The sequence below is a fragment of the Ixodes scapularis genome, unplaced genomic scaffold (genome assembly GCF_016920785.2).
Source record: "Ixodes scapularis isolate PalLabHiFi unplaced genomic scaffold, ASM1692078v2 ptg002869l_1__unscaffolded, whole genome shotgun sequence".
Lineage (NCBI taxonomy): Eukaryota > Metazoa > Arthropoda > Arachnida > Ixodida > Ixodidae > Ixodes > Ixodes scapularis.
Window position 1 is genome coordinate 492,649 of NW_024610276.1, and position 10,189 is coordinate 502,837.

The following is a 10,189-nucleotide window of genomic DNA, read 5'->3' on the forward strand; positions in this document are numbered from 1 at the left end:
TATTAAGGAAGGTGCATGCATGCTTATTGGCGATTCTCAGCACATTCTAGAACATACTTTTACAGTTTTATGCATTTTCGAGTAGATGTTGCGAATATTGGGTCCACTCATCAGTGGTGTCACATCCATAAAGCGCGAAACACACGAAACCGTGCGAAACGAAACCGTGCGATTCAACGTGCGAGCTGCTGGAATGACCTTCGTTGGGGAGGGTTTTTGTAGCACCGGAGAGCGTTGAAAACTCTTGCTTCCGATTGTCGTATTGCCTGATCGGACGTCGGACCGAACGGTTTCGTCGTACATGTGTTTCGCGCTTCAGTCGTTGTTGTGCCACATAACATTTCTTCTACCTATACTTAAAGGGATACTACAACGAAATTTCGGCGCTCATTTGTTGGTCTATATGTGTTCAAACGAGCAGTATCGCATCGAACATACCAATATCTTGTTAAAAAAAGTCACGAAAAGGAATTTTAAAACGAATTAAACGATTAGCAGAGAGCACCTGGTGGATATCACTAACACCTCGTTTGTAATGCCCGTCTAGGGACCTTGACAGCTAGTGACGGTGATTGTCTCGCCTCCGGCCACGACGAGAGAATGCCTTTTGTGTGTCGCAGAAGTCGCTATTGTCTCCCTACTAGATTATAGAAGATTAACCCGTCACTCAAAATTCGTACAAAAGCAGTCGCTTCGGTGGCTGGAACGACAAGGCCATCCTCTCGGCGTCAGCCTCGCCGTAGCGTTGCTCGTACCGAGACGACCTACGTCACAATTGCGTTGGATGTCAGGTGGTCTCCGCTGGGCCTTCTTTGGGCGCTTGCCAGAGTGGGCCGTTTATAACGAAAAATACAGCCACCAGGCTCAAAATACAAATGTGCGATTGTCATTTACGGGTATTGTGGATCATATTCAACCTATTTTTGAACACGACGGGAATATTTCTAATTTTGTTGAAGTATCCCTTAACGGACCTCTGCTGTCCACCTTCTAAGCATACACTGCCTAGACCAGTCCTTCTATGTTTAGTGTTAGTAGACACCAAATTGACCACGACTGTTGGGCTACAAACTCATTAATTGCACACTGTGAAACATTCAAGTTGTTCTCTCCGTTATATTAATATGTTCATTATCACAATTCTCGTTTCACAACTTCTACCGCAATTTAAAACCAAATTTCTGAATTCCCATTGCAGATATATGTCATCTGGTGACCTGGTGCAGGACATTGCCCTCTCATTCAGAGTGGGCATATCCACCGCACGGTCGGCTATTCGCGACACTTGCAGAGCTCTGTGGAAAAGACTGCAGCCACTGTACATGGCTGTAAGTACCATTTCCTACAAAGAGCCCTATTTAAGGTGACTGCACATGCGTGAAGCGCAGAATGTCGACACTGTGTCACAGTTAAGTGCATGTGTTTAAGCAAAGTTAATCAACAGCATGCAAAGTCTGGACCTATCAACGTTATGATGCAGCACGGTCATATAAATGGGTGTGTAAGGGCAGTGCTTATTAATACCACAATCTGTTTGGGTGTCGGGATCAGTAGTTTCAACTGAAGACGTCTTCGCACTTTGTGAAACATAATTTCCATAGCCGTAGAAAAACAGATTTTGCAAGAAATCAAAAAGAGCGGAGGCAGCCCAACCCAGAACCAGCGTTCGATGTACAGCCGCGTATAAAAGGAACGCAAAAGGTGGAGCGACAGCCTCGCTCTCGTCGCGCCATTGAACGGTCGCCAGCGAAATCTCTCGCACTTGCACAGACTATGGTGCACTTCGAGAGCTGTGACGGTGCCGGGCGGCCGACCCTGTTGGAAAATGGGATTCGCGCAGTGATTCGTTTCAGAGTTTTGCCACATACTGCACTAAGCGGTGAACCTTTGCAGAGTTGGAAAAGCAATGCGAAGTATATAATCGTGGCCTCGGCCTGCCCACACGTCTAAATAGAAATAAAAAATGAAAGCCGCTTACAACTCCCTGTAACGCCGAATTAGAGCGCAGCTCTTGAGGAGGAGGAGGGAAGGGCACTGGGGGGGGGGGGGGGGTTAAACTAACCAGGGGGGGGTCACGTTACCTTGGGGGTCACGTGACCCCCAATGCCGATGATGTCATCACTGACGTCACTGATGACGTCATCAGTGACGTCACTGATGACGTCATCAGTGACGATGACGATGCGGGTACCGATGACGTCATTAGTGACGTCACTGATGACTTCACCAGTGATGATGACGATGACGATGCGAATGTCGGTGACGTCATCAGTGACGTCGCTGATGACGTCATCAGTGATGATGACGATGACGATGCGGATGCCGGTGACGGCATCAGTGACGTCACTGATGACGTCATCAGTGATGATGACGATGACAATGCGGATGTCGGTGACGTCATCAGTGATGATGACGATGACGATGTGGATGCCGGTGACGTCATCAGTGATGATGACGATGTGGATGCCGGTGACGTCATCAGTGATGATGACGATGACGATGTGGATGCCGGTGACGTCATCAGTGATGATGACGATGACGATGCGGATGCCGGTGACGTCATCAGTGATGATGACGATGACGATGTGGATGCCGGTGACGTCATCAGTGATGATGACGATGACGATGTGGATGCCGGTGACGTGATCAGTGATGATGACGATGACGATGCGGATGCCGGTGACGTCATCAGTGATGACGATGACGATGTGGATGCCGGTGACGTCATCAGTGATGATGACGATGACGATGTGGATGCCGGTGACGTCATCAGTGACGATGACGTCATCGGGGGGTCACGCGACATCGGCGGGGGTCACGTGACCTCTAGGAGGGGGCCACGTGACCTCAGGGGAGTCACGTGACTTCGGGGGGGTCACGTGAACCCCCACGAGGTCACGTGACCTTGGTGGGGGGCTCGCGCGGTGCATTATGGGACATTTCCCATGATGCACCGCGCGGTTACGCCGACGCCGACGGCGACGCCGCTCAAGCCGGAAACGGGCCCCTAAGAGCTGCGCTCTAAAATGGTATCACTTCTTGTTTGTGCGTTTCTTGCCGCACAAAAAACAGTCAAACCCACGCGAAAGCGTGAATCATCATGTCACGTCAAGATAAATATAAAGCGGATGTTTTTCTTTTTGTTCCTCTTTCTGCACGTGTTGCGGGTCATCTGATAAGCGTCCACCGCTTTGCCAACTCTGGAAAGGCTCCTGGAACTCTGAAACAAATCACTGTGCGAATCACAATTTTCGACAGGGCCGACCTCTCGGCACCGTCACTACTTTCGAAGCACACGACAGTAAGCGCTTGTGCGCGAGCTTCCGCTGGCTACCGTTGAATGGTGCGACGAGAGCGAGAGGCTGTAGCTCCATCATTTGTGTTTCTTTTATACGCGACTGTACAAGTATAAGTTCCTTAAACTGGCTTGCTGCAGTCCTGCCCAACCATAATACCCCCACGGGAGCAACAAACTTTCAACGAGATGTGCTGTTCTAGCAGCTATAATTTTCAAATACTCATCTTGTGATCATACGTACCCAATAACCAGATCGGGGTGGAGGAGAGTAGATGGACTGCTCAGGTGGATGACTTATGGCTGTGTCTGTTTTCGTCGTCTACCGATATCAAAGGGGAAGCTGCAAATTACTTAGTTATTTTATCAAGGTCGCATTCTTTGTGTTTGTGTTTTACAAAAGCATTTGTTTTTTGTACACATTGCAGTCACCTGCATTAGAAATGAAACTGTTGCCTTGAACATGCTTACTTTTCTGGCAATGAAACAAGTGACTGGAATTAAACGAGTCGGTGATATTGCAACTTGCTCTTTGATACTGTTGCACTTGCAAAACAGACTCGGCAATCAAGAAGCTACTTGAGCGGTCCATCTATTTCCTCATGTCACTGTCTGGTCGTTGGATAGGTCCCATCATGTGATAAGTATCTTAAGTAGTAGCCGTTAAGATAGCACTCTTCCGCAAAAGTTGAGCGCTTTTGTGGCAGTGTTAAGGTTGGGTGAGATTGCAACAATGCATTTAAGGCACTTATAACTTAAATCTAGGTTAGTTCCATCTGGTGCCACCAGCAATTGCTGATATTTTCTTCAAAGCAGCCCATCAACAGTGGTTGTGGCAGACTGGGAGAAACCTTCTTGGCAAGCCCACATGTTTAGATTGACGGCACTGCTGCTACCTGAGGGGTAACATTGTATTTCATTATAAACATTTATATATGGATTAACTGAATCAATGTCTGGAAATATGAGTGTTAGTCACTATGTGTGTGTGCCTAATATTAAGCATGGAAACATTTGGAACTCCAAGTGAGCCTTTTAAGTTCTTGTATCCTGTCTCTTTCCAGAAACCAGATACAAATGCGTGGCTTCAGGTTGCCGAGGGCTTCAGCAGGAGCTGGCAGTTTCCGAATTGCCTTGGTGCTGTCGATGGGAAGCACATCATGATCCAAGCTCCTGCGAAATCCGGCAGCATGTATTTCAATTACAAGGTATGCCTCAATTTTCATGCTACATTCTTTAATTTATAGCATTTTGTAAGGATGGAATTCTAAGGCTTTTCATTACTGTCTGTGTTTACATTACCATAAAATACTGGGCAAGCACTCCCCCCTATATTTAGAGATAAATTCCTCCAAAATATGGAGGGGGCCCTTGGTCGAACCGGGACCAAAATTCAAGATGGCGTCCACAAAATGGCAACCAGTAAAACGGAAAAGAAACAGCCAGTCTGCATCGTCTGAAAAAAAAAAAAAAAAGTTTATTTAATAGCATTTATTTTTTCATCTGCAAAAGATTCATAACAGAGCGTCTGGCGTTCGCATCATTCGCTGTCGAATCCGCAATAAGATTCTTCGGAGTTCGAGCCAAAAATGAGATTCAGACATTTGGCCTTCAGCTCGTCAGGGTCTTCGGAGACAACGGCACCGATGTCGGAGAGCCGCTTGTGCAGATCGCCCTCTTCGGACCAGTCGAGTGCGTTTGCGATGCCACACCCTTTGAACAAACGCGCGACAGGTCCTTACGGGGCGGAAGAACACCCTCGGCTACGAGGTCCAGGACGTCCTGCCATGATGGCTTTTGCAGATTGCCTTTCAGAGTCCCCTTTTCTTTTTTCATAAAGGCCTCCCAGGTCCTTCGAAGACTGGCCTTGAATGGCTTATTTCAGAACACGTCTGCGGGCTGAAGCAGACTGGCGCATCCAGCTGGCCCGTACACGACGTCAGTGTCGCACTCCTCGATTGTGTCTTTAGCCGCCGGGGTCTTACGTATGGACGCCTGGCCTAACACTAGCAGTCGCAGCCCGTTGTCAATGTTTGGGCCCCATATCCTCCCTAGCCACCCGTATAACTTTTCGGTTGTCATCCAATCCATTCTTGGAAACTGTGACGCAAACATTCGCTAGGGATGAAAAAACAAGAAAGAGGGATAAGCGGGAAGATCTCAGCAAGAGCCTCGATGAGCCTCCGTATACCAGGTGAGCACCTTTTTGCGACTTTATGACTGAGGAATGCTATGCATTGTGAGGCCGCACCTCACAATGCGTAGCATTCCTAAGTCATAAGGTCGCAAGCAAAAAGGTTCTCACCTGGTATATGGAGGCTCATCAAGGCTCTTGCTGGGACCTTCCTGCTTGGCTCCTTAAGGATGACGAACGCTGGTAGCTTGTGGCCATAGGCGCAGGCTGTCAAAGCAACCGTGAACCCCTGCCTAGCACTGCCGGTGTTGGCAATCCAAACTGTACCCCCGAGGTTGTTGGTTCTATTCGCAGGTGTGTCCATTCAAACCATTGTTTTGTACATGTTTACGATGTTGCACCGGAGCTTGCTCTTTCCAAAGTTCTTTTAGTTTTAAAACTTCGTACTTCTCCTCCCGCTCGTGGATTTTCTTACGGTCCAACTTGAAATGGTGCAAAGTCAAATACACATTCTTGCCATTTTCTCGATGCCACTCCACGAATTCGATTTTCTTCTGCACAAAGACAACAGTTCTTGACGCAGGCGAAGAGAAGATGGCGGTTGCGTGTCAGGTTCCTTTCCGTCTTGGATTGGATTCGCTTGACTTCATATTGTCTCCAAGCACTGCCACAGCAAAAGAGCCCAGAACAAAGCTAAATAATAACATATATTTCTGTTTTATATGAAAGAATCCTGTTACTACAAGAAATCTATAAAAGAAAGAAAAACCACTGCTGGGTTATGGTAAGTTTGTTCGACGGAAACCGAGGGTGGGGGCAATGGTGCTTATACAATTATTGCCAAAAATATTAGGAGGGGGCTGCTCACACAAGCGAGGGCACACGCTCGGTATTTTACGGTACATCCATCATAGTACTTGCTCTACAGCAAAAATATCTTTGCAAAAAAACATATAATTATTTTCATTAACACAAATATTTTCCTTGCATGACATGTAGCATTACTTACAATTTTCTTAGCATCTACTAATTACATCAACCCCTGAGCTTGGTACTTGTTTAAATGCAGTTAATGATATGCCTACTGGTGTAATGCAGCAGAAGGTTTCATGGTGTCTTCTGTAGAAAGTTGCTACTCCTTTCTCTGTACTTTTCCCAATCCGAAAAGCAGTCAACTGGATCACAAAGAAGTTTTAATGATTTCAGTACAGAGCATACATAATGCTGCCGCATGTGGCTGTGGCTCAATTCGAACTGCTGATTCTTTACGGTCGAACTGTTGAAAAATAGGAAAAAGATTTCGGAGGTTTATTGTCTCTTACATTGCCTAAAATCATGTTTCTTATTAATTATTTCATGACTACGCACGCTGCCCGTGAATAACACACCATAAATTTCAGGGGACATACTCCATCGTGCTGCTTGCCGTAGTCGACAGCGACTACAAGTTTGTGGTCGTGGATGTCGGTGCCTACGGGAAGCAGAGCGATGGAGGAGTCCTCAAGCAGTCCATTTTTGGACAACTCCTCGAGGAAGGCCGTCTGGGGCTGCCCCGGGATCTACCGCTGCCCAATACAAGGCTGCCTGCGCCTTGTGTCTTCGTGGGGGACGAGGCTTTCCAGCTCAGGCCAGATTTTCTTAGGCCTTACCCTGGACGTGGAGTTGATGCCGAAAAGCGAATTTTCAACTACCGCCTCAGCCGAGCAAGGTGACACAAACTTAAATTTCTGTAAGGCTAATCTGATACTAGTGCCTAAATGCCAACCTGCCAACTCCAATGTTCATAATACTCTAGTGGAGGAGAGGGATTGGCTCCGCACACGTATCCTTTGGTGTTTCAGTGAAGCGACATGTAGCTTGAAGTCTGCCTTAGTCACCAAGTGAAGTAGAGTATTTCAGTATCTTGCCAAGTACACATTTCATCTTGCCTTTTTTGGGTGGTACAAGGTGCAAAATGCCTTGATTTGATGGGTATAGGTTTGTTTGGAGCCACTGTATATATTCCTGAAGAAAGGAAAGTAACGCAAACTCGAATGCGATGTCAGCAACTAGTGAAGAATGCCACCAAAGCTCCAACTCTGCATAGTAATGCAAGAAAACTTCAAAATGTTAATGCTTTACCATTTTCACGTCAGTATAGTCTTCAAGAGGGTAAGACCAGCTTCGGATTTTGAATTGTCTACTATTTCAGCATTCCGTCAATCCCTCCCATTAAGTGGATTATATTTGGAGTCTCTGTTGGGGAAGACGAGGGAGAGGAACGCTTTGTCAGCAAAGTGCACGCATCAAACAATTGCGTTACTCTGCTTCCTCTAAGGGCAGGTACAGTGCCACTAGGTTTGTTGCATGCCATCACTATATAAAACTGGTGACTAGGTGAACGCCATGACCATTCATTAGACGTAGTTGTACACTTCACGAAAAACAACAACAACAGAAGAATGCTTAGGCAAACCATAAAACGCAACAAATTACATGTCCACTGAGATGGGATCTTTCCAGATTTTCTATTGGATCAATGTTCATCACGTAGTTTGCTAGGGCGATTTCTAATTTACATACCAACTTAGCAAACTTTCAACAGAACATATACACCCTCCTCTGCCTTCCGATGTTTGTCACCAGCTGATTAAAGTGCCACCTTTTTCGGATGATTCTGCTTGTCTGCATCGACAGTGGATGCTGTATGCCAAAAGAGTTACACTTCAAATAACTGGTGACGAACACCGGGGAAGGAGGTAAGGGTTCAGCTTTTGCAAGAACGCATCCAATAAAAGTGTCTAACATTGCTAGCAAAATGTGAGGTGGTTGTTCTCAGGCCTTTTAAATTCAAGAAACCTGAAAGTTAAAAAAAAGAATAAAAAAGAAAGAAGTAACGGCGACTTTTGTTTGCAAGTCCATTGCATGGAATGCATTTCCTAAGAGGAAAGGATGGACGGGAGGTGTGGCTATGTGAGGGCGGATAAATTTCTAGAATGAGGTTTTTTTATTATTATGTGTTCCACGCATTAAAAGAGCAAAGGAACCTTTCCAGTCTTGTAATGATGCAGTTGCAAAACATACAAACTATTCTAATAATTGTTATGTACTGTATTTGCACGATTCTAACGCGCAGGTATATGTGACAACTAATTATTTGAAAACTAACTCACTACCGATTCTTACGTGCACATAAATAAATTAATTCTGAACACCACAATCACCAGAAAATGGTTGATTGCACTAGTTATTTCTTGAGTCGGATGACAGTTCTTGTTCACTTTGCACATATGGTTGTTCGAAAGTCCGCACTCCTTGATCAAGGAGTGCATACCTTCGAGGTCAATTTTTTACTTCTAGATTCCAATGCCAACATTTTAACTGTGTTCATACCCTTTGCAGAAACTTTGGGATGGTTTATTTGTATGCTAAAATGTCTTTAATGGGGTAAAAATTTTTTTGTTACGTTGTCAAGGCTAGCATAGTTCCACAGTGCTGAAGGCCCCACTCTCTGTATGACTGACAGCAAAGGGAGGGGGGGGGGGGGTGGACAAAAGAAAGTTCCCTTAGCTCTCTCTCCTCAGTGATGCTCATCTGTTGTAACGCAAGTAAACGAGAGAGGAGGGGATAATGTCTCTAACCTTCCCTTTATTTTTTGTTGCCCAGCTCTCCTTAGGTCACTTGGAAGGCTTGGCCTGCCTCACACTTCATTGCAGAAATAGGTTATCACCAAGTGTAGATGGGCTTGAAGAAATGACCTTGCTCTTTGCTTTTGTCACATGTAACAGGAGATGCGCCGAGAACGCCTTTGGAATCTTGGTGACTCGCTGGAGGATTCTCGAGAGGAGGCTCGGGGAAAATCCGCAGAATGCAGAGGAGCTAGTGAAAGCTCTCTGCGTCCTGCACAATTTTCTCATGAGTCAACATGGGGGAGACGACACATACTGCGCTGCAAGCTACGCCGACTACATCAATGCAGCTGGACAAAGGAAAGGCGGCCAGTGGCGCAGGCTCCTTGTGCAGCCACCGATGCAAGTGGCCAGAGTTCTAGCTCGGAGCTTTGCCCTTACGGCCCGTTATGTCAGAGACCTTTACATGCAGTACTTCAATAGTCCTGCAGGTGAGGTTTCTTGGCAAGATGCTGTACTGCAGCGCTAAGCAATCTGAAAGCTCAGGTTTGCCCTTTGGGCCATGTTCATTCTTTTTCTTTTTTTAATTGCAATTTTTTTAGTGCACTGTGGGATGCAATAGACCCTTTTAGCAATTCTGTGCCATCTAACAGCGGCGTTTCAAAACTACATGCTGGTTGCCATTTGTACGGCACATCGACCTGCAGATAATGAGATATACCATTGTGCGGTGATATCCTACAGTTAATAGCTATAACTGATGTAATGATCCCTATATTGGTATTACAAACTCATTGGTTAATCTAAAACGTTGATTTATTCTACATTATTCAGTAGATCATTCTCATCTTTTTCTCCTTCGCTTCCCCCTTCCCGTTGTCGTCGCCAATTTGATCCGAATCCAACTCAACTAATATTTAGAGTTGGAGGTTTAGTTAGATTCACTTTGCTGTGCCATTCGGCGCTATGAAGACGAGTAATTAATAAAGTTGGGTGATGTAAAATTGTCATATATATTGAAGCCACCGGGCTTCAGAGTAGGTCATCTAGCAGTAGGGTAAAATATTTCATTGCAAATTCGATGAGCTCAGTTGAAGGGTGCTGGGATTTCTCACTCAACATATGGCCTCGTGTTTTAAGATGTATTGAATA

General features: G+C 45.8%; 1 protein-coding gene across 1 annotated transcript; it reads left to right on the forward strand.

Annotated features, from left to right (window-relative positions):
• The first annotated feature begins 1,265 nt into the window (after positions 1-1,265).
• Positions 1,266-9,742, forward strand: LOC121834677 (protein ALP1-like). The gene is made up of 4 exons (XM_042288404.1): positions 1,266-1,328; positions 4,360-4,503; positions 6,830-7,137; positions 9,197-9,742. Exons 1-4 carry the CDS (start codon positions 1,323-1,325, stop codon positions 9,564-9,566), a joined length of 828 nt encoding a protein of 275 aa, XP_042144338.1. The 5' UTR covers positions 1,266-1,322; the 3' UTR covers positions 9,567-9,742.
• Positions 9,743-10,189: the final 447 nt, after the last annotated feature.